Source organism: Ursus maritimus, unplaced genomic scaffold (genome assembly GCF_017311325.1).
Source record: "Ursus maritimus isolate PB19 unplaced genomic scaffold, ASM1731132v1 scaffold_4, whole genome shotgun sequence".
NCBI classification, from domain to species: Eukaryota; Metazoa; Chordata; class Mammalia; order Carnivora; family Ursidae; genus Ursus; species Ursus maritimus.
The window spans coordinates 24,811,788-24,835,436 of record NW_024426552.1 but is presented as its reverse complement, the minus strand read 5'-3'; the positions used below and the strand labels follow the sequence as shown (position 1 = coordinate 24,835,436).

Below are 23,649 nucleotides of genomic sequence, written 5' to 3'. Positions count from 1 at the left end.
TTTTCAGCTCAGATCTGCTGTTCATGCCGGGGGCTGGGGTTTTCCATCGCAGGCTTCTTAAAATTTATGATCCTTTTAGGGTATGAGCTGGCAGTTCCCCCAAAGAGCACCGAGTTCAATGCCACTCTTCACAGATGAGAGCACAGAGGCTAAGAGAAGAGAGGTAGAGTGGTGCCCAGCAGAGACAAAGGAGGGTTAAAACCCAAGTTCTCGAATGCAGTGTAGCAATGGCCTTCCTCTTTAGAACTTCCTCTTCTGCCCCCATCACTTCCCATTCTGTTGTCTCTTTTCCCAAGAAGTGCCCTCCTCCTTTTACATTGCCTTCTCTTTGCTTCGAAGTTGCAGATCTGAAACTGTGTGTAGCTGCGCCTTGGCTTTCCTTCACATTCTGGATACTGACTAGTTTCTTATAAACTGCCTTTCGTGTGGGTTAGACACGTCCCTCTTCCCTCTGCTGAAGCTTGATAACCAAGGGACTTAGAAGGGCCTGGCCTTCACAACAGAGTCTTAGTCCACTCTTCAAATGAAAAGAATTGCTTGGAAATTTTGCTCGAGTTAAAGCTACAGAATTCATTTTTCCCCACTACACACTATTTGTAGTGGCTTTTCAAATTTCTCATTTTTCCTATGTTTGAAATTTTATCTACTGGGTAAGGTTTTTATGAATTTCCTTTTTGAGCCACAAATTTATCTGTGTTTCAGATTCGATTTTCAGTAGTGCTTTCTAACTCCAATTGCAAAAACAGCCCTACCCTGTATTTACAGCAACAAAATCTGAATGCAAATGGAGAAACTCAATCAACGGCAAGTCATGGACCCCAATCTCTATCTCCTCTATGTCTCTTGGAACCAGGACCTCTCTCACTCCTCAGAAAGCAGCTAAAGAGCTGCTAAAGAGCACTTCACCACTTCTGCACCTCTGACCCCATCATCTTTTCCTTTTCTCTCAAAGAAAATAGAATCAGCCAGGTGGGGGCTTTCTCAACTTACTCTTCAGTGAATCTCCCTCAAACACATTTATCTGCAGTTTTGCTTTCTCTCCAGTGTGAAAGCCTGAGATGATCCTAAACTTCTTCAAAGACAAACTATTCTAGATGTGCTATCGTATTCTGCCTCTTCAGTACTTTACTCCTTTTATTATGACTACTTCTCCATCTGTAGCTGTCCTGTTAGCATTTACTCATGATCAAATACTTCTCGACTTAATAACTTTGGATCCACATCCTGACTTCATTTATGCCTGAAACTCTTAAGGGATCACACGCCAGGTCCACTATCCTACCTCTTTACCCACACTTCAATTCACTGTGATCTGCTTTTGCTCCCATAGGTTTATTAAAACTGTTCTCATCGAATTTTTGGTTGCTAAATCCAATGGACATTTTTCAGTCCTTATTAACTTAACCATGGGTGAAATCCTTTTCAGTTGACCAAGAAAGTCTTGTTGGCTTTTGTATCCTTTTGGCCCAAAGCCTACAGGGCTTGTAAGAGTTCCTGGCACATAACAAAGTCTCAATTTGATGAAAAAAATCTAAATGGAAAATAGGCAGAAGCCAAATGGTGAAGGCTTTTAACACTGAGCTCTGAGGATTAATTTTGATTTTATGGGCAATGGTCATCTAGAAAAGTATAAGCAGGGAAATAACATCACATCTTTTGGGAAGTAAACTCTGGGGCAATGGATAGTTTAGAGCAGTGGTTTGCAAAGTGCTATGTAGACCAGCAGCATCAGCTTCACCTGAGAATTTGTTAGATAAAAATTCATAGGTCCCACCCCTGACCTATTGATTCAGAAACTCTGAAGGTGCGGCCAAGTGATGTACATCCCATAAAACTCAGAAGAACCAGTGATTTGGAGAAGAAACAGAGACAGAACAAGTGTGAGTTATCAAAGGCCTGAGATAGTCATGGAGGTGTTGTTAAGAGGGGGGTACATGGAGAAATGTAGTCAATCGCTGGATGAAGGCCTTAGGCATTTTTTGGGTAACTACTGATTTAGTTGACATGCAATCCTAGTGCTGCCTCTGAAGTCTCATTCACACATTCATTCAACAGATGCTTACTGGGCTGAAGGTCCTTTAGTATAATCAGGGAGCACACAGGCAAAGCCCTGAGCTAAAGTTATGATCTTCATTGTTTCTATTATATCATCTCTTCCAAGATCCCGGTAGGTACAGACTGTGAGCACTTTGAGTCACTAGTGGAGAACAGTGAGAAGATCTCCAATGTCATCCCAAGTGTGAACAACGAACACGGTTAACAGGAAAACGGACATCTACATTACCAAAAGGTTTACGTTCTTTTCAGAATTTTCCCATCATTTTCAGGTGACCCAACAGGCAGACCATGTGGTCCTGAGGGCTCTCAGCAGTTCACTTTTAGAGACCAATTTTATTAAGATCTCAGAGCAAGAGAGCATTGGACATGGACCCAGTGGATGAAGTGAGGAGTAACTGAGTTTTCAGTTACAAGCCAGGGAAAGCAACTAGATGACTTAGGCTGAAAAGGAATTTATTCAACGGGCAGAGATCAGCCAAGAGGCTTGGAAGCCAGCAGGAACAAAACCTACAAGATTCACGGGCATATTTACACAGAGCAATGGCTACTCAACACCAGGTGCCAGGAACTTACCTGCTGCCCCCCCAGATCCTGGATACTGGATGTTTCACCTACTGATGGATACTGGTGCTCTCAAGATGGATCCTTCCCCACCCAGATTCTCTGCTTTGCCATTTAGGGTAGGGTGTCTCAGATGCAAGAGAGGTTGGGATTAAGTTTTTGCTTCTAGAGTTAAAGGTGGTTTGTGCCATTTGAACACTGGAATGGAATTCAGATGCAGAGCACCGAGAGAGAGAGAGAGAGAGAGAGAGAGAGAAAACCACTAATACAAACTTACAAGTCATGTGTAATTTAAGATAGTAGTGATCTAAGATATCATCTGTATCAGATCCCAGAAGTAAAACCTTCTACGAATAACTCAGAATACCAATATATGTGATATAAAAGGACATTATTCTGCCTGCTGTTCTCCCTCCTTTCTATCCAACACATGCACACCTACTTGCTAGGCTCTAAGATACCTGCAAAGAATTCTGGGCCCTATAATGACTTTTAAAAATGAGGAAGAACAAATAATTTTATAAGAATTTCCATGAAGGTTTGGAAACTGGGCAGGAACGAAGGTGATAAAGGAGAAGTAGGCTTGCATTTTACCAACTATTTGCTCTAGCTTGGTGAATGCAGGCTTGGAAAAGTGAAGTGACCAATTTCCCTTAACATCACAAGGTAGTTAATGCTAGACAGGAGAACAATGTCATTTGTGGTCTGGTGTTTTCCAGCACTTTCTCCAAACCAGACTCTCTTGATCTTCATTGCCTCCTCTGGAAAACAAAGTGGTCTGACTTAGACTTTCAAAAGACCTTCAAGGATGATTACTGTTCTCATAGCAACCCATTAAATGTTCCAGTTCTCCAACATCCCTTGTTTGTATTCTGCCTCTGATCTTTTATACAATTGTCCTTGTTTCCTAGTTTCAAGCTATCACAAAAGCATATACATTACTTTAAAAATCATTTGTGGGGAAAAATACTAATTTATAGTCAGATTCATGATGCTAACCACAACTGACCTTGAATAATTTTTATTTTTAATATTCTTTTCAGAGCCAATTTAAACATATTCATAACAGCTTTATTCATATTAGTCCCAAACTGGAAACAACTCAAAATACATTCATACAATAAAAAAAATACTAGTCAGAAAAAAAAAGAGGGCACAAACTAGTGATCTTTGTGTTACTACTGAAGAATTTCAAAGCATCCAGTTGAGTGAAAAAAGCCAGAGGCAAGTGACTATAGTACATCCTCTATGATAACATTTATGTAAAGCAGCCAAGTGCAAGTTACGGGGCTAGAAATCAGAACAGTGGAAGGGAAACGGGGAGTGCAGACACTGGCAAGGGGCACAAAGGTTGATGGTTATCCAGTTGTGTATATTTGTTAAAACTCAAACACCACACTTAAAATGTGTATTTGTTGTATGGAAAGTACACTCCAATTTAAAAAGTTACGCAGACATCTAGTAAGCCACAGGAATCTTATTTCCTGTTCTGGGCTCTTGGGACAGAGGCAATAGCAACTATCAAAGAGAGATTTTCACAAAACATTAAGATAAACTGTTATATAATGATGGTTAAGTATAGATTCCCTAAGCCTGCAAAACCAGACCCTTCTTACAGGTCAACCATTTAAGAAAAAAAAAAAAAAAGGGACATTTAAAAATATACACTGAAGCTCACAGATAACAAAATATTTATTTTATTGTTGTAAAATTAAAAATAGTAGACAAGCATATGTAGTTACAGTTCCAAGGCAGAACAATACAAATATATAAATTATTGCAATTTTAAAAGAAAAAATAGCCAAGTAATGTCTAAAACTCTTTTAAAACCAACTTGTTTTTCACCACTGCAGTTTCATTTTCTTTTCCCAAAGACCCTAGCACAATTCTGTAAAATAAATTTCTAACAGCAAAGAGAGATCAAGTTCAATGACTATAATACACGCTACTCAGATTTAAAACAAGGTAACACACACACACGAACTGTAAAAGTAGGGATGATGGCATTTAACAGACATCACTAGGGAACGCTTTCTAAACTGCCTCTTTTGGAGGCAGCAGAATGGAAATAAATATTCTACACATTTGAAGAAAAAAACACATTTACTAAAATTCCTTTTTGAGGGGTGTGCACTGGAGGGAAGTTCAACTAACGTTTTTGGGGTGTGAGGGCTCAATATTCATCTTCATGATTTTTTGGTTTTACTTTGGTAAGCTTAAAATAGTATACAAATTCAGTATTACTAAAATGCATTAGTAATTTGGACTCTTTTTAAACTAAAAAGAATAGGGAAAGTATATGTTACAAACTAGGTGCTAAAAAAAAATCTTAGTGCTAGAGACTTGCTATGATTGGTTCATAGCAAGGTGACCAAGTTGCTAAAGGGGTTAGACTAAATTATAACAAGCAGTTAGGAAGGGATGAAGTGAACGCAAATACTGACGTGTAGGACAAGACCTCGTTATTCCACAGTATTAGAACCCTCCTCCCAGATCCTGTTGCTAGTGCCAGAGCCCTAGTACCTTATTATTTTGGTAAATAAACTCTTTCCCNCCCTACCACCACAAAACTTAATGTGGCAAGAATAACCTGTTGAAGGTTTTATCTCTTACTGATTCTCACCACAAATTTCCTCAAATAATTATTTCAACCAAGCCAAAGTTAAAAATGCAATTAAACACTGAAATGAAAAGCAATCGCCCTTGCTTTACAGCTGTAGTTGAACAAAAGATCTTTAAAAAGTTTGTAGGGTACTAAACTTTTTATTAAGTACTTAAAAATACTCAAATACTCAGATATCTTACTTTAGCATAAGCAATATCTGTCAGTAAATCAGAAAAAAAACACTATAAGACTTTTACATTGTACCATTTGAAAATTCTCATGTCACAACCTAATTTTATGGTCATCAACTGAACCTCCTTCTAAGCTACACAAATAATTTACTCTTAAAAAGTTATTTAAGTTTAGAGAATATACATTTTGAATTGCATTTTACAATATTTAGTAACACAAGCAGATTTCTTCTAAAACAAAGTAAAACAAAATAAAGTAAAACCAAAATTGGTAAACATTAACACACACAAATAGATCCTCAAAAATTAACTTAAAAAAACCTTGCAAAAATTGACAAGCTTCAACAGTGTAAACAACAAGGTAAAAATATATAGCAACAAAAAAAAGCATTTTAAGCCATTTTCAGTGGTAAAGAATGTGATCAGATGAAAAACTCAAGAAATCTCAAGATGCCTGTCGAGACGCCAACAAAATAGAATATAGTTGACTGTATTTTTAAAATCACTTTCCAACATGAACTTGTTATTTTAAAAATAATTCTTAAGTGTATACAAAAATGGGCACTTTGTGGTGAAATGAGCATAAAATTTGAAGAACTAAGAACGTTTCTTTGCTCCAACATCTAAGAAACTACATGACGGAACAAAACGCCACTATTCTTGTCTGCATCACCTGTTACTGGGTCCTAAGTGCATGCCTTATTTATTTCCTTTAAAAACAAAACAAAACAAAACAAAAAAGACTAATTTGGATATTAAATGCTATGATCAAAGGATGATAATCTCAAATTAAAATAGATTTTTAGCTTAATTAAAAGTCTGAACAAATTTGAAAATTTTAATCTTGAAAGAGAAGTCTTGTGTGATGCAAATGGCTTTTGACTTCAAATTGATTTTTTTAAACTCAATTTGTCTAATTATGAAATCTAACATGAGAAAACATTAGTCTTATTTCACTCCCCTTAATCATACAAGCTCTGAAAATGTTAGTAACAGCTGATTGGCAGTCTTCTACCTCTTGCTGTTTTTGAAACTGATGGTATGTATGAGAGTTTCTTCTAAACTTCCTCAGAAAGTACTAACAACTGTACAGAAGAATAGCCAAGAATGGTAACCAATATTTGTAGTATTTCATGTTCCCTTAAGATAGAACTTAACTCTGTCCCTTATTCTTATTTTAGCATATACAATAATTGCATATTCAACCAAGAAAACATAGGAATCAGTTTACCAAATAGTTGGATAAACTGCTGTACAAAATCCTTCAAGAAAAAATTCTTTTACTACAATATTCATCCAAATAAAGTACTAACGTGAGTACCAGCACCACAGATTTTTTTTTTTTTTAACAGCACCTTTCCTTTGAAGAGCTTAGGTAGAAATATCTAAATGGAATAAATTCGAATCCCCAAAGACCTTGGTACATGCACAATCCCGCCCAATTGTTCCAAACTCATTAGTAAAGCTACATATTTGCCAGAAACAAAGCAAACACTTTTCTTTGGATTAACACTGCTGCATTTAGGACTGCACCATATGGCTCATACTCTGGAAATATGCTACTACTGATATCAAATGCAACACATCCCAAACTTTTATGACTGTCCCTAAGTGATCTAAATAGAAGCACAAACGTGTGCAAGCACACTGGCTAGTAACATTCTTGATGAATTATGCCAAAAGACAGTAAAGCCAAATTAAAAATTGTGACCTAACAACTAAGCACTTACTAAGATATTTACTGGCATCATCAGGAAATATTTTTATTCAACTTGTAAATTTATAAAGATTTTGATATTGCACACATTCAGTTTAAAGCTTATCAAAACTAAGGCAATGTATCCCCACTCCCTGGACTTTAAATTCATTTTGGATGACTCAAAAAAATCAAAAGAAATTGAAAACATTTTTCAAAAGCTCCAAAAACAGTTACGTCACATACTTAAAACAAAACAAAATCAATTGCAGTATCAATTAATACTTTCAGGCAAATTTAACACATCTAAGCATTACAGAAAGTTGTTTATTACTAGATCAAGGCATTTCTTTGCTTAGTCAAATACTGTTTGTGTTCAAGACTAAAATCTGACCCAAGCCGGGGCAGGCTGCCAGATTTAAGACAGAAGTCATTCATATCTTTATGCATGAAGCTGCCAAGTTAATGGGCTTTTCTTGCAGGTTCTTTCAAGCAAAGTATCTTACCTCATAAATACATTCTAAGCACCAACTAAAAACAGAATTTAGAGCCCATTTTAATTCTTCACTGGTTATAGCTTTTACTACATAATACATTGTTAAAAAACGTATCAAGCTGTTTGAGATGACCTACCTACTCGTTCAGAATTCTTTGCAAACATCACAGGCAACTTAGAAGAATATCCTTTTGAAATGGGCCTATTTTTTTGAATCAGTTTTATTTTTCTGTGTCAAGCAGTCTTCTCTTTACTTTAAATTCTAAAGTTTAGAAAAATACCTCACAATGTTTTCTTTGGGCACTAATTTCAGTGATGCTGACAGAGAATTTGGACAGTTTAAGGATTCCTGAACCTGTATCTGAAGTGGCAAACAGAACTTAAACTTTTTTCAAAGATAGGACAACAATTCTGCAGCACATTCAATTTGACAGATATTACATTTGACTTGGAAGTGAGGCTTGACTTACTCTGTCCAAATTCTAACACATCAAAGTCATTAGATGAAAATAATAATGAAGTAGAAGAGGATTTTTACTTCTACAGAGACAAGGTGACGTATGAAAACTAGATTAGCATTTTCTTTCTGAACTAACTCAGAACTGCTTTTGTTAGAAAAAAATAATGTACTTTTTTTCTTGGATACTTGCTTTAAAAAGTTATTAATTCCTCTTTCATAAGAGTTATTAGAAGTCAAAACAACTCAGCTAGATAGATTTCTACTCCAAAATACATTTATCTTTGGAAAACAAGATAATAGTAAAAAGAGTATTAAGAGAATAAAATGCAGTGATCTGAAATATGGATGAACATATTCACACGGAAAAGTGTAAATATAATATACAGAGACATTCAAATACACATTTATAAAGAGAATGGAAAGGTACCTAAAATAGCATTTTTATATATAAAATTTTCATATTAAAATATTGCTCCTAATAAATAAGAGGTGTATTATGAATTCCACTTCCCTCTTAAAATTATCTGTAGTAGCTCAGACTAAGGAGTTTTTAAAATTTTCTATTGTTTTGACAGGTGAATTACATTAAAATATGTTTAATAAAATCACATTGTAACAGTAGTCACATGTGGTAAGTTAGGGAGGGCCATTTAGTAATTATGGGAAGAAAGATTCCCAAAATGATTAATCCTAGAAGACTAGAGTGTAACGATCTGCTTTATTTGACAAAGATGTTAAATACTGCCTTCAGCTTTGCAAATTTAATGACCATAAAAAAAAAACAAATGGACCGTAACTTTCTTCAACTTCTTCAAAATTGGCATGCCTGGCAGACCAACAAATGGTAGGGGCATGAGGGCAAAGGAAGTCAAGTGTAAGTTTAGTTTAGTTGTTTATGGGTAGGTGTGACTTCGTTCCTGTTCGCCCTACTTGTAGACATGGTAACTTGGAATAGTTCTTGAGAAGCTGTTCGATGGCAATGTGGCGGACATGGAGCTCTGAGGCCAAAGAATCTTTTTCTTGAACTTGTTGTGTTAACTCTTCAAAAACTTCTGTAAAGATTTAAAAGGTAGTTGAATACATAAACGGCTTCAATCGGTATCTACTATGGCTTACGGACAGGAAGTGCCGATTAATACCCAGGTTTGGAAACCCCTCTAAGAGGCTTTAGAATCAGACTACCTTCGTTTCTGAATTCTTGTTCCTACGCTTTTACGAGTCTCAGGCAAGTAACTTAAACTACATTTTAACTTCCTCTTATGTATAACCTCGATATTGACAGTAAGCACCTCACAGGGCTACTGTGAGGAGTAAATGAAATCATACCTGTTAAGTACTTTCCACAGAATAAACCTTGATAAAAAGAAGTTGCTATTACTATTTACTATTGTTATTGTTACATCAGCTGTTAAGGAAGGGGTATTGTAATCCTTAATCTGTTATTAACCAAATGCGTGATCTCCGTAAGCACCTTAATGTCTCTGAAGTGGTTTCCTCACCTAAATGGGAATCAAATATTAAAAAAAAAAAAAAGAAACAACTGGGGAATTTGAACATTAACTGTTGTTAGTGTTAGCATACTATTTGATGATGTTAAAAGAATTCCTAGCTGTTTTTCTTTTTTTTTTTTTTTTTGGTGTGATAATGGGTTGTGATTACCTTAAAAAAAAAGTTATGTTTTAGAGAAAATCCTGACGTATTTGTTGTATATGTTGTCTGGAATCTGTTTCAGAATAATCCATGCCGGGGGTGGGGGTGGGGCGAAAGGAATGAGTGCAAGGAGAGATGAGAGAAAATTAGCTATGCTTCTGATAATAGCTGAAGCTGGTGAAGACTGGTCAAGGGGTTCACTATGTTATTCTCAGTACTTTTGTTTTTGATATTGTTTATAATTTTAAAAACTTCACAAAGCAGGGCTAATACAACCTTGTGGAACTGTTAGGAAGCGCATGCATACAGTGCCTGGCACAATAAACTGTCAGTAAGAGTAGAGGTTCAGCTCAGAGGTAGAGGTCTCCATTTTTACTGAAAAAAGAAAAACTTATTTCCTCTTGATTTCATAAAGAAGTTGTTTTCTTATTCTTTTTGCTCTGGAAACTCCCAATAGGTTCTAATTCCATTTCCAAATTTAAATGCAGACAAAGCTAATAGTGTCCTGTCACAGGGATTTTCTGTATCAACATTTTCACATGCATAAAACATCGACACTGATTCTTTACCCTGTATTTCCTGTCGGAGCTTTGCTTTCAGTTGCTTTACCTCACGAAGAGTCATCGAAGTCACTGAAACATGAAAATATGTTAATTATTACCACAATAACGTGGGAAAATAAACCATCTACATCACTAATACAACATTCTATTTTTAAAAAAACATTTGCACTTATCTGCTAATACAGTATTCACCAGTATTCTAGGAGTCATTCATTAACTCTGGCACTGTGGAGGACGTGTTCAAATCCTGACCACAACCCACAATAATTTTCCATCACTCCCAGTACACCTCCACCTGAGAACTTTTGCCAGAGAATACTCAGTATTACAGCCATTGGATTCTTTTATTTCCCTCTGTTGCAGTTTTTAAAAAAGTGCTAGTAGTCACCCCTCATCAGGCTGATTATAATTAAGCACTACATAATTCATGATGCAGTTAGAAAAACACAGAAGTACCGTGGAAATAGTTCGAAATACTGATTTGTCTACCTCGTTATGTAACCTTAGATCATTCATATGTAGAATCAAGAAGCTGTATAAAATACACCCAAAGCCCCTCTGAGCTCTGAAATCACCTGACTTAGAGTCAATTAAAATTATCTCAGCTTCTGTGAGTTTTTGCAGAAATAAATGCAAACTGAAAGGCTCACTTTTTTCCAACTTGGAAATAAGTGCATACATTACCTTTGTCCTTTAGTGAAATGTCAGATTTTTGCTTCTGAAAAGCCACCCCCCAATCAATCAGTGTTGTAGGGATGAGCAAGGGAACAGTGTGTGTGAGCCAATTCTTGAAGCTGAACTTCTGAACTATATGAACTCTGAACTTCCTTTTGTCAATTCCATTTAGTTTAACAAATTTAAAATGGCAAAAGATATGACGGACTGTAGAATTCAAATGCTTTATGACATAATAAGCAGTATTTCAGAGAACTGATAAGAGAATTTAAGACATCTCATTGTGGGGGGGGGGAGGACAGAGGGAGAGAGAATCTTTTTTGGTAGGGGGAGACTCTTAAGCAGGCTCCACACTCAGCATGGGCCTGATGCAGGGCTCCAACTCACAATGCTGAGATCACGACCTGAGCCGAAATCAAGAGCCGGATGCTTAACCGACTGAGCCACCCAGGCACCCGAGACACCTCACTTTTGCTAGGGTGAACCTGTCATTTAAATATACTATAAAAATCTATAATTCTACAGCAAAATTCTTGACATATCACCTACATAAAAATGTAAAAAAACAAAAGCCAACAAAACTGCAATCTTTACCTTTCTCCCCATTTTACTTACATTCCTCTCTGCTGTAACGTGGATGCTGGGCTGGGACATTAGCCTCTGGATTAGAGATTATCTCTTCTTTTTTCTGTGCCTGGTTGTGACTATGAGGCCACAATACACTATTATGGCACAAAGCGGCACCTGAATCTTGCAACACAGCAAGCCCAAAGTCTGTATTTCCGCTCTGCTCCAATATTCTTTGTGAACAGTTTGAAAGGCTGCCTGCACTTCCATCTATCCACTTTGCAGAATACTTTGGTACTTGGGAGTCAAACTGTGGGAGTAACTTTTTATCTGGCTTATGCCTGAAATTTAACAAGTGATGCTGGGAATTTTTAGAACACTCGGAATCAGAATCCAGATCTTTATTTTGTGCATATTGTACAATCCAGTTTATCTTCTTGCTCAAAATGGTTTTAACTTCTTCATAAGTACTTTTTGAAAGTTTAGATCGAGGACAATCCTGGTTTGCAATCAAATGGTATTTTTCAAAGCAGTCTTTATGGCCCCTTAACGATTTGGTGTGCAAGAGATTAGATTTTGGTACTCCTATAGGGAAAAAATAAGAAACACAAGACTTAATATTTTGTTTTTTAAAAGCTACAATGCATATACAAAAATCTTAGTAAAACGCGGATGTCAGTGGTGGTTTGTAAATTAGTGGAAAAATGCTAAACAATATATGTTATATATATATATATATATATATATAAACAATATATGTTAATAATATAAAATATGGTCTAATAATTTCTGCTTCAACTGAACTATATATTCAGTAAAACTTAATTCTTATAAATAATAAAGGCCTTTCCAAGGACGTTGGTCCAGAGGCATGTTATTGCATACAATTATAAAAAAGTACTACCAAACCAGCAATTAACATTTACAAAATGTTGGCCTTTACAGTATAGTGCTTTCTTCACTACTCTTCCTGAAGCACACACTTGCAAAAATCTCTATTATAAGGCTCAATAACAGAAATGCTTGACAGTTTTTTTCCAATAAATACATAGTCAATCATGTTCTTAAATTACTAGTTATGTTTCACTGGGGAAAGATACACCAGAACCAGAAACATACACATTAATAAAAGCCTCAAGAAGTCAATGAACTGGTTAGATTTATTTTTTTAAGAAAATGAAAGATCTAAAAATGTTTTCACATTTCTGTTTTAGCTTAATCAAACTTTATCAAGATAATTTTATCTTCTGGAAGAAACACATTACACACAATTATTTTTCATACAGCAGTGAAGTCAATCTGCTAAGATACAATAACCAGTATAATTCTTTAACTCACAAATGTTCATTATATACCGTAAGTAGCAGAAATATTATTACACTTTTCTATCTCCCAACTTTTTTTTTTTTTTTAAGATTTATTTATTTATTTTAGTGAGAGAGAAATTACGTGAGAGGGGAGAGGGGCAGTGGGAGAGAGACAGGCAGACTCTGCACTGAGTGCAGAGCCCAATGCAGGGCTCAATCTCATGACCCTGAGATTACAACCTGAGCCAAAATTAAGAGTCGGATGTCCAACTGACTGAGCCACCCAGGCGCCCCTCTATCTCCCAAGTTTTAAAGAGAGCTTAAGTATGTCATTTCAATTGTTTTTTAAAATACAGATTATAGAATACATTTTCAAAACACCATACATTTCTTAACACGGAATACATTCATACATTTTCATAAATTCAAGCTATATTATTAAAGTCAAACAGCAGTGCTTTTTATACTGAAGGTGAATAAGGGATGGGGAGCTGAAAATTAATGCCTGCCAGAATTAACCAGTGTAAATCTGCTTAGCTTTGAAAACAGGGTAAGTGGAGAGCCACTCAGGTACTAGGTTAAAAAAAATGTTTTAGCTGACTCCTCAGAAAAAATTACATTCTGCATTTATCCTTTAAAAATTGAAGCTGTAACAATTTTATTAACCGAACTCTAAACTCTGGGCCTACGAGTAAGATAATGAAGTATCTGCCCTTTAATGGTATTAAATCAGGTATAAAAGTGCTTGTATTAATTTGTTCTAAAACGATGTAACATCAGCCAATGGTGGGACCTGCTGAGTTTGCCAAAACCAGTGCTAAATGGCCTTTCGGTTCCTTCGTAAGTAAGCTATGTGAGTACACCTCCCGAACAGCGATAATGTAATAAGCATATGGGAACAGCTGATCTCAGGAGGTGAACTCAAAATATCTCAGCCTTGTGTCTTCCGCGGAGCACAAAAACTGAACTTAAACTGACTTTCATACACATTCTTTTTATGCCTTTGCTACTTGTACTGCAGTTGTGTGTGTCTATGTTTTTGTTTTTTTACCAGTTAATTGTTTGACAGGGTCAAATTTCCAGCAAAATTAAGATACTTAAAGTGCAAACTCTCAAAACTCTACTTGATACCACAGTGTACACTCTGAAGACTGTGTAAAGTGACACAAAAAGGAAGTTCACCAATCTTTAAAAGTTTTATTATATGTGTTTTAGACCAGAGATAAGATAAAAAGTAGCTAATACAAATTACAGACCAAATAAATAGCTCCAATCTGCTGTTTGATTCTAATCCTACTGCTCTGGGTAGACAGTAGGGAGGCAGAGAGAGCTCGAAGTTGCTTATTTTACTAAGTGGAAGATCTGTTGAAGAGCCGCCTTACTCTGCAGCCTCCCTCCAGTCTCGCCGCCAGCACATGGCCACGGCCAATCCCTGAAACGGTCAACGGTCTCAGATAGCCCGCGGCCACAGCTCTGATCCACGACGCAATGGTTTAGTGGAATCTAATAAACTGAGTAGATTACAAGTTTCTCCTTCTGCCTATATGAAAGGAAATTCTTTGGCATATAAAAAGAGTTCTAAATTATGCTACAGAAAATACTTTTTTTGCTGTGAATTTTGTGGGCTTTTGGTATTTATTCAGAAACTTCAAAAACTGTATTGATAAAAACTTAAAAATTACATGAAACAACAAATTTTGTGATACACCCAGAGCTTCAACAGCAGCTCCATAGATGTCTATTTGAAGAATAACGTGGGCTTTTGAAGTTAACGATTTTTCTTATCCAATGTTTCTTCTTAGTAATTTGTGGAATATAACTTTTCTTTCTTCAGAAATAATTTTTCTTTGAATTTTTACTTAAATCCCCCAATGAATGCTAGGAACCCAGACAAGAACATGATTACATGCATATAATAATCTTTTGAGATGAACAGCAAATCAGAGAGCTACGATATTCAATTTGCTGTGCAAATATATAAATGTAACAAATTTCAGATTCTTTGAGACATTCAGGAGAAAAAGTCACCTATAAAAGATATGAAAAAAAGTGTCACGGGCAAGAAGAGTTCTGAATACAGCGAACACTCGCACTTAGATGACCCACGGGCTCCTCAAACAAATGCCTCTTCCTCCACTCTCAGTACCCAAATCCCAAACCTGCTTCTCCTCCTGAGTCTGCACCACCAACTGCTCAAGGAAGAAACCCAGGGGTCCTTCCTTGACAGCTCCTCCCCTCACCCATCCCAAATGTTCTGCTGTCCATTTTAATAGATTTTTTTCCTGCTGTAAAATCCAGCAGTACAGCATCCCAAATCCTGCTTTACCCACATATCACCCCTGCCACAACACTGTCGGGTCACCCCCATCTCCTATCTAGTTCTTCCTCCAAGAAGCTTCTTTTAACCAATATACCTGGGTTAGCTGATCAGACCAGATTTCTCAAGTGCCTCTTCACTGGTCTTTATCGCCGGCTGTTAAGTTCTGTGAGAAAGGGGACCATATCTGTTTTACATTTATCCTCAGCATCATGCCTGGCACATGGTGAGTACTCAAGAAAAAGTCGTTAAACGAATAAAGGAAAATTTAAATTATATTTAAAAAAAAACCCAAACAAAACTTATTACCAATTATCATTCAAGGTCTACTACAATGAACTTTTGCCCATCCTAGGCAAGGGAACCCGGCTGTGCAGTTTTGCCAGGGTACTCAGAGGTTCATGAAAGAAAGCCATCTTCCAGTGAAGTTACTCCTACATTTCGTTTAATGGGCCGTTAGTCTAAAGAACTCATGAGTGGCCCTGATAGAGCGACGGCAATCCTGTGGCATCAATCTGCCAGGCAAAATCATGAACTTCTACTAAGTTGTATAATTTTAATAGAATTTACATGCAGTGAATATATAAGAAGTCTGTTTTATGCAAACTGTAGCTCATTAATACATTTAATTTCTTTAAGCTCCCTAACAATTTAAAACTTGACTGAGTTTTAAGGCTCAATTTGAAAATGTTTGTTTTATAAACACAGTTTAAAATATCCCACGCAGAAGAAGAAACAAAAAGTATAATACACTGACTACTTCATATATTTGAACAAATTACTTTTTAGTCTAGCAAAGAATGTTGAGTAGCCCACTTAATTTGTATCCACGATATACATGCCATTTTATAAACTCTTGAAGCGATTTTGTTTTTTCTACTTCATCAGTTCGAATTATTGTAAGAGAAACAACCATCGCTATTATCAGAGATCCCAGTGAGTTTCCCTACTGACTTTTCGATTTTAATTGCATTTACAAGTGTAAACAGCTCTGAGCACTAATTTGTTTCCTCAGCAGCTTTTGAAAGGGAATGGATCTAAATGCAATTAAATGAGTTGATATTTTTGAGGAGCTGAGTTATAAGGAGTTTCCAAACCAGGTCAACAAAAATTGCATTACAACTTCCTTACTAATAAAGAAGTTGAAGGCCAATGTAATTGACATCCTTAACTATTATGAAAACTTCTTTAAAACATACTTCAAAAATGTCCTTGTAATTTTTACTGTCATGAGGTCAATATTAGAGAATCAAACACTTAATTGGTAAACATAATTGCTTTTATTAAAGTACTAGTTTCTTCTGGATAGAGGCCATTTAGAAATTTATATAGACAGTATATTTCTATATGAACAGTGGTATTTTAAAAAGTTAAGCTCTTCCTATTCAATAGTTTTCTTTTTTTTTTTTTATCTTTTCCCACTTTCTCTCTGATTTTGTTATACCATTCTCACATACTTTGAAAACCCTCCCACTAACCCATCTGGCATGCTATCCCCATTTCTATTCTTTAAATCCCTCTTTAAGATCAATTTACTTTTAAGAAAACTTGGTTAAACCCACAGAAGAGCAAAGCCACTCAAATATAGATTCTTTTTGTCTACCTACCACAGTGGCCCTTTTAAGACAAGGATATTTCCATGCTTATATTTAATCTGCCTTTCGTAGTAACATATTTTTTTCCCTAATAAGATGATACTCTAAATGGCGCTACAAAAGAGGTACAAAACCCAAACACTTAAGTCCTATTACATGTCCCATCATCCTTGGATTTTACCCCCAGCCTCCTGAAGATCTTATTTGTGATTTGGTGGTAATGAGGTAAGCTAAGCAATCTTTTCTTAATGGTCCACCAGCTGGTCCTGTCAAATAACACGCTTCTCAGCCGACTACACTGATGTTACATGGCTTTATACTTCACACATTTTTGAATCCTATCATCTGGCTGCCTTATGCGTGCTTACTCTCTGTCAATTAGACTTCATTTTGAATTTGATTGCTTATTTCATTTCCCAAGCAAAGGGGCGGCTTCCTGCAATTTGCTGCTCCACAGGCAGAGCGAACAAGCTACAACTGGAGGTTGGATGTGGAGCCGTAGTGCGCAGCAGTGGCAGCCTGGACGGCCCGAAGGGAGCGAGCACGTCAGCTTTCACTCCAAACATGAAATGGAATTAGAGAACTGGCAGTATTGGTTTTCCAAACTGTGGGTTTGTGTGTTCTCTCTTAATATTTAAATAAGGCAAGAAAATTTAGTTATGAATTTAAGTTCCAGGCTGTTAACATGCTGTGAAGAAATTTTAAACATATTGCCTTCAAATATGACCAATAATTTCAATTTTATTCATGTAGTACTGCTTTAAAATTTTTTATTTGGAGGCTCACATTTTGCCCAGTTTAAAGAATATTCCAAGAGTTAAGGTGTTTTTATTTGGTGATCTTCTTTGGTTGCTAAGAAAGGGAGGACAAGTAGCTGCACGTTTATATGCTGTCCATATTAAGAAGTAATCCTGAGCTTACGTGTTCATCACAAAAACAGGAGGGGAGCTAAACTCTGTTGTCCTAAGGAAGACTAAAGGGATTAAGAGGTAACTTCTTTGTGAGGACCAGATTCCCATTTCTGACCAAAGGAAGAGAGGAAAAGCTCTAGAAGCAGAGGTAGCACACCCACAACCATACTGCAGACAAGTTTTGTTTAGCTTACAAGTGTTTGAAAAGAAAAAAAATCATATCCACTTATAATTTGGTTTCTCTTAAAAACCAAATCAGAAGATCTGGCAGCAACTGGCTAGTCATGAGAAGCAGCTACCATCTGAAAATAGGGCAAGTGCTCTTTAATTTGAAACAGTTCTTATCATTTCCTTCATGAGTGTGTAGGGTTCCTGTGACCTCTAGCAGGCTGTGCAGCCGTGTTGGTTAGTGACACTCGTACTGTATCAACACTATGCAGTGATATAAGGTCTGGACTGCGCTGGTATAAAAACTGCTTCTTCCAATGATGCTTTCCTTTTTTCCCCCAACGATGCTTTGACGTCTAACACGACCAGGCTATTCTCCATCTGCTGAGCAAGCAGGAGCAGCCAAGCTAGGATTCAAGAAGAGTTATTACCATTGTATCTACTGCCCATCACAGCCACTCACAGTGGGAAGATGCTCCGATTGTCTATCCTGTCGTGGGACTAAAGGTAGGAAATTAGACCAAAGGCGGGAAGGCAAGGAGAGAAAGCTGGAGCACCTGCTTCCTTTCCACATCCACCACAGGCTAGGCTTCTATTTTACTGGTTGTCCTATGTGCCTTAGTGAGTACTGTGGTTATAACAGTGTCTATTCCCTCCCACCTCATGCCTTTAGCGAACTGAGTAGTCACTTAAGAGTGTGTCATATTCAAGTACCAAACATACTGTTTAAAAGTAACAGGTAATTTGCTTATCTCTGCATTTAGCAGATGGAACTGCTAGCAACCACAATACGCCAATATACAGATGGGTTCAGCAACTTGCTTTTCCACATTTTGAGAATCATTGCCCTAAAGAAAGATATACCAACAGGTGGCCTTAAACAGCAGATTGCAGCTTAAAGATGTTTATTCCATTCTAAAGTTTTGTGTGTGCTAAGAGAAGGATTAAGCAGTTAAACAGCTTAATCCAGTAAATGAATTATAAGGGCAAATTTCAGTGAGCAAGAGTTCAGAGAGAGAACGTTAAAAGATAAACCGCAATCTCCAATGACCAAGGAACTGAGGTCTGGTACTGAAAGGAGATATATAAACTGCAAATGACTTGTTAAAAAGACAACCTCTCAGTGAATTTTACTTTTTTCATTTTGACAGTTGGAACACTGGGGAAACACACCTACATAACAACTGTTTATTACTAACAGTACAAAAAATAACAATCCACACTCAATTCTATTCCCTAATTTAGCTACCTGTTTTTTAACTAGCAGTGTCCAATAGAACTTTCTGTGATGATGGAAAGGTTCTGTATCTGTGCTATCCAATATGGTAGCCACTAGCCACCTGTAGCTATTAAGCATTTGAATGTAGCTGAATGACCAAGGAACTAAAGTTTTAACCTTATCTAACTTTAAGTTTAATAACCACATTGTGGTGAGGCTAGCAAATTGGACAGGGCAGTTTGTCCAGAGGTAATTAAGCAAAAGGGTACTTGGAATGAGAACATGGATGGAAGCTTACTGATGGTTTCACATGGGATACGAAGCTCACAGTAGCATACAAAAAGCTAATACATTAAAATGTCAAATTTAGACTATAATTTTCAAGTGGCACAATTAAAGGTGCATCATAAAGTTTTAAGTCAATAATCCACTGACCCAAGTAAACCTCTACTTATTCCATTTCCCCCAAAAGAGCTTTAACGGAGTGTACTGACGTTTATTCTAAAATTGTTTTTGTACACAAAGCTGTCATAAAAGACTCCTAAAAAGCTACTCAAATTACCTGTAGTATGACTGAGTTATCAGTTTTAAATATCTACTTATATGTGACACAAAGAGACACTAATTTGCAGAAAACAAAACCCCTAACTTTCCTGAAGTTAAAAAGATACATGCTACTTAAATAAAAGAAACACTGAAAAAACCCGCCTTTATAGTAATACCAGATAAATGGGGGAAAATCATTATGACAAAGTAAAATTATAAGTTCAAAAGCAAGAAATGTGATAGGCATATGAATTCTTTGCCCTTTATCTCCAGAAAGCTTGTCTGCCTGGTTAAGGTTCTGAATGATTTATTTTCTTACAAATAAGAAAAGCAAAATGAAAAGCTGTCCTGCAGCTATTTTAAAGCCTCATTTTTGCATCTCAACCTTCTGCATACATTTGAATCACAGTTCCTGAAATTCTAGTTGACTATTCCTTAAATAAATGCTAAATGGCAGCATCTGGCAGAGACGTATTAGCTAGTGAATTTGAAAGCATGTATAATTCACTCACTACTCTAGGTAGTAAATGGTAAAAGTTCAGTCTGATGGGAAACAATCATTACAATTCACTAACCATTTCATAAAAGAAACAAAAGCTAAAAAAAGCAATAATAATTGATGAGTCATACTGCAAAATGCTAAAATAGAAATATTGTGACTACGTGTTATAATTGCATCATAGTAATTCTAGAGTAGAAAGAACTAAACAAAGGGGTTGGAGAACTGACATACAATAAAATTTTCCTATCATGAAACAAATAGTTTTTTTTTTTCTTAATTGGAAGATTACATGGTATTAATTCAGCAGTAATGGAAGCCATTAAAACAAATGATAGGACTGCAAATTGGAACATGACTCTGATTTAAAACTCTTACCTCTGGGAATTTGAGCTACAATGGAATGGGGATTTAATCAGACATGCATAAAAGATGTACATATAAAGATGTTTCAGTACTGGCAAATTGCAAGGAAGCTGAACATTCATCAATGGGATAGTGGTTAAATAAATTAGGGTACAATGGGATGCAACCTTAAAGAAAAAGTGATAGAATTTTACCTAACATGAAAAAGATGTTCCTTATATATAGTGAATGAAAAGGCTGATTATTAGTTGGTAAATACAGTTTTTAAACATTTTTTAAATACAATTTACTATACATGTGTACACACAGATACGCATACATAATCTACTGCAGAAAATAATTTAGAAAAACATACCAAAAGTATCAAGAAATTGACGGTAGATAGGTGGGACTATGAATCTTAATATTCTTATGGCTTCCTGTATTTTGATTTTTCTGTAATAGGCATAATTTGCTTTTTCAATGAAAAACATTTAAAAAATGCCTGTGAAGAAATACATTCTGGTTTGGGAAAGAACACAGCATTCCTTAGTCCAAGACAAATTATGCTTTAAGTATTGTACTGTATGTTCCAATGGACTAAGTGAAACAATAAAAACTGAGATACTGAAATGGTAAGACACACATGCCTAAAATTCTCAAGTTTTACCAAGACTGTGAGAATTTTAGACTAACAATGTATGTAGCAAGGAAGAGTATTTATCTTCAAATGAAAGCAGTTCTCCTGCTCCAAAGAAAATCATAACATTATAGTTTTATCTGGCAATCCTTGGTGAAGACCCAAAGACCCAAAGTAAGGAAAAAAGACACAGTGAACACAGTTTATATAGGTGATAAAAAACAAATTTCTGTGGTGAAATAATTTTCTGAGCAGCTGCTACACGAGGGACGTGATGAAAGCTAGAGCAGAAAAAAACCTAGTGAAATCAAATCACAGAAAGGTAAACTCAGGGGTACCTGGGTGGCTCAGTTGGTTAAGCATCCGGACTTTTGATTTCAGCGCAGGTCATCATCACAGGGTAGTGAGACTGAGCCGCACCAATGGGACCCGTGCTCGGCGTGGAGCCTACTTCAGATTTTTTTTTTTTAAAGATTTTATTTATTTATTCGACAGAGATAGAGACAGCCAGCGAGAGAGGGAACACAAGCAGGGGGAGTGGGAGAGGAAGAAGCAGGCTTATAGCGGAGGAGCCTGATGTGGGGCTCGATCCCAGAACGCTGGGATCACGCCCTGAGCCGAAGGCAGATGTTTAACCGCTGTGCCACCCAGGCGCCCCTACTTCAGATTTTCTCTCTTCCTCTCCCTCTGCCTCCCACCCCCCCAGAAAAGGTAAACTCAATAAATTCAAGCCTCCTCAATGTACGTAAAACATTAAATTATTTTGTCACTCGAGAAGCTGTTCAATATACAAACCAATCACAGGAATCTTTTCAGTAGTATTTCATCTTTTGAAATGAAATGCAAATGAAATCCTTCTATATTTGAATTTAATACTAACATTTGCATCACGTATCACAGGGCTTCCATATTCATCATCTGTGTGATCTTCGCAGCTGCCCCTTTAACACAGGCAATGATGTTATTTATCATTACCTCTATTTGATGCATGTACTCCCAAAAGTTGGGCCGTTGCATACTGGGAGAAAGGAGAAGTAAATGGTGTTCAGAACAGAGGAAACTTAGACAAACAAAGACATGGAAGTGGGAAAGAAAGGGAGGCAACCGGAGTGAGAAAGACAAAGATGGAGGGTAATGAAAGATGAAAGTGACCAGTTGAACAGATATAACACATCTTAAATGTCATGTTAGGGAGCTAATAACTTAACCTGAAGAAAATGGCAAGGAGTCAGGGGACAGTTAGTTCTATGACAATGAATGACATGAAGAGATCTGTACTTTAATGACCTTTCTTGACACTGAGAGAACTGGGGGTGTAGGGCAGTGATGGGGATAAAGGGATTAAATTTATGAAATGAATTAAGTGGTCTTGAGGAAATGCTGGTATAAGGAGGAAAAAGGGCCTGGACAAAAGTACAGCAGTGGGAATGAAAAGTAGGGAACAAATGGGACTCAGGGACAGACTGCAAAGAGGGTATGGGTGGAAGAAGTGGGGTAACAGACAGGACCTGCTGCTAACTCATAGGCCTATTCGCCTTTGTGTATCAGAAACTCATCCCTGCCAGGGCACACAGCTTGAACAGCAGAGCCTAGTAAGATTTGTGCTCTACACAAGTACCGACACAACTCTACATGGAAGGTCCTGAAGAACCTGGAACCATTCATTCACTAAGGGCGCTTTTTCAAGGTTTGCTCCTGAGACCATCTGCTGAAGAGTTAGCTGGGATTCTTGTTAAAATGCAAATTTCTAGACTCAACTCTAGACCTATTAAACCAAAATCTCTGCCTAAAGAGCCCAGAGTTTCATGAGAAGAAAAGATGAATGAAATATAAATTGCATGTGTATATGGAAGTAGATATATTCAGTTCAAGAAACCTGAATTCAAGACATACAGAATATCTAGGCGGAGGGGTCAGCAAGCAGTTGAGTATACAGGTCTGGCTCTTAACAGAAAGATCTGGTTTGGCCTGGCACTGTGTCTATGGTAAAGTACAGAGGTATGGTTGAAGACACTGCAGTGAAAGAAAGAGGAGTGCAGTATGAGAATAGAAGGACAGAATTCAATGAAACACCAGTATTTCAGGGACCTGTAACAGGTAATGAACGTGGAAACACAGAAAACTGGATAAAAATAAGAAGACACATATTTTATCATAGAACCCAGGGAATCAAGTATTTCAAGAAAGTGGGAAATGTTAAATGTCAGATTTTGAAAATGGTGGCCAATTATAGGGGTGCTGAAGAGTAAGATGGGAGGACAGACAGAGGAGACCCTGAATGAACACTACCGTTTCAAGAACTATGGTTTAAAGGAAAGAGTGTTTTTGCTTGATTTTTCCTTTGAAATATGGGAGACATGAGCATTTCTGTCATTCTAATTATCCTTTTGGTCAAGCTGGCAGGGTACAGAGATGATAACTGTAGGTAGGTAAGACGATGAGTAAGCATAAGTTAAAACAAATTAAGGAGAGGGCAAATAAATGAATTAAGAGGAGTGGGTGGTAGAAAAAACAGTCTGTAAAAAACATGAAATTTTTCTATATCCAGTCTTAACTGGATTTAGATCTTTTTTTTTTTTT

The 23,649-nt window shown here is 36.7% G+C and overlaps 1 protein-coding gene across 4 annotated transcripts in view; it reads right to left on the bottom strand.

Annotated features, from left to right (window-relative positions):
* Positions 1 to 4,293: 4,293 nt before the first annotated feature.
* The window catches only part of CUNH21orf91 (chromosome unknown C21orf91 homolog), a 31,981-nt gene continuing 12,625 nt past the window's right edge, over positions 4,294 to 23,649 (bottom strand). For 3 of the 4 annotated variants that reach the window (XM_040621086.1, XM_008701750.2, XM_008701751.2), the window contains exons 3-5: positions 11,571 to 12,107; positions 10,287 to 10,349; positions 4,294 to 9,119 (exon numbers count right to left, since the gene is read on the bottom strand). In XM_040621086.1, coding sequence (XP_040477020.1) covers positions 8,953 to 9,119; positions 10,287 to 10,349; positions 11,571 to 12,107 — 767 coding nt within the window. In that variant the 3' untranslated portion in view covers positions 4,294 to 8,952. Of the gene's footprint in view, positions 9,120 to 9,697; positions 10,350 to 11,570; positions 12,108 to 23,649 lie in introns of those variants that run through there. The other variant, XM_040621085.1, reaches the window with a different exon arrangement.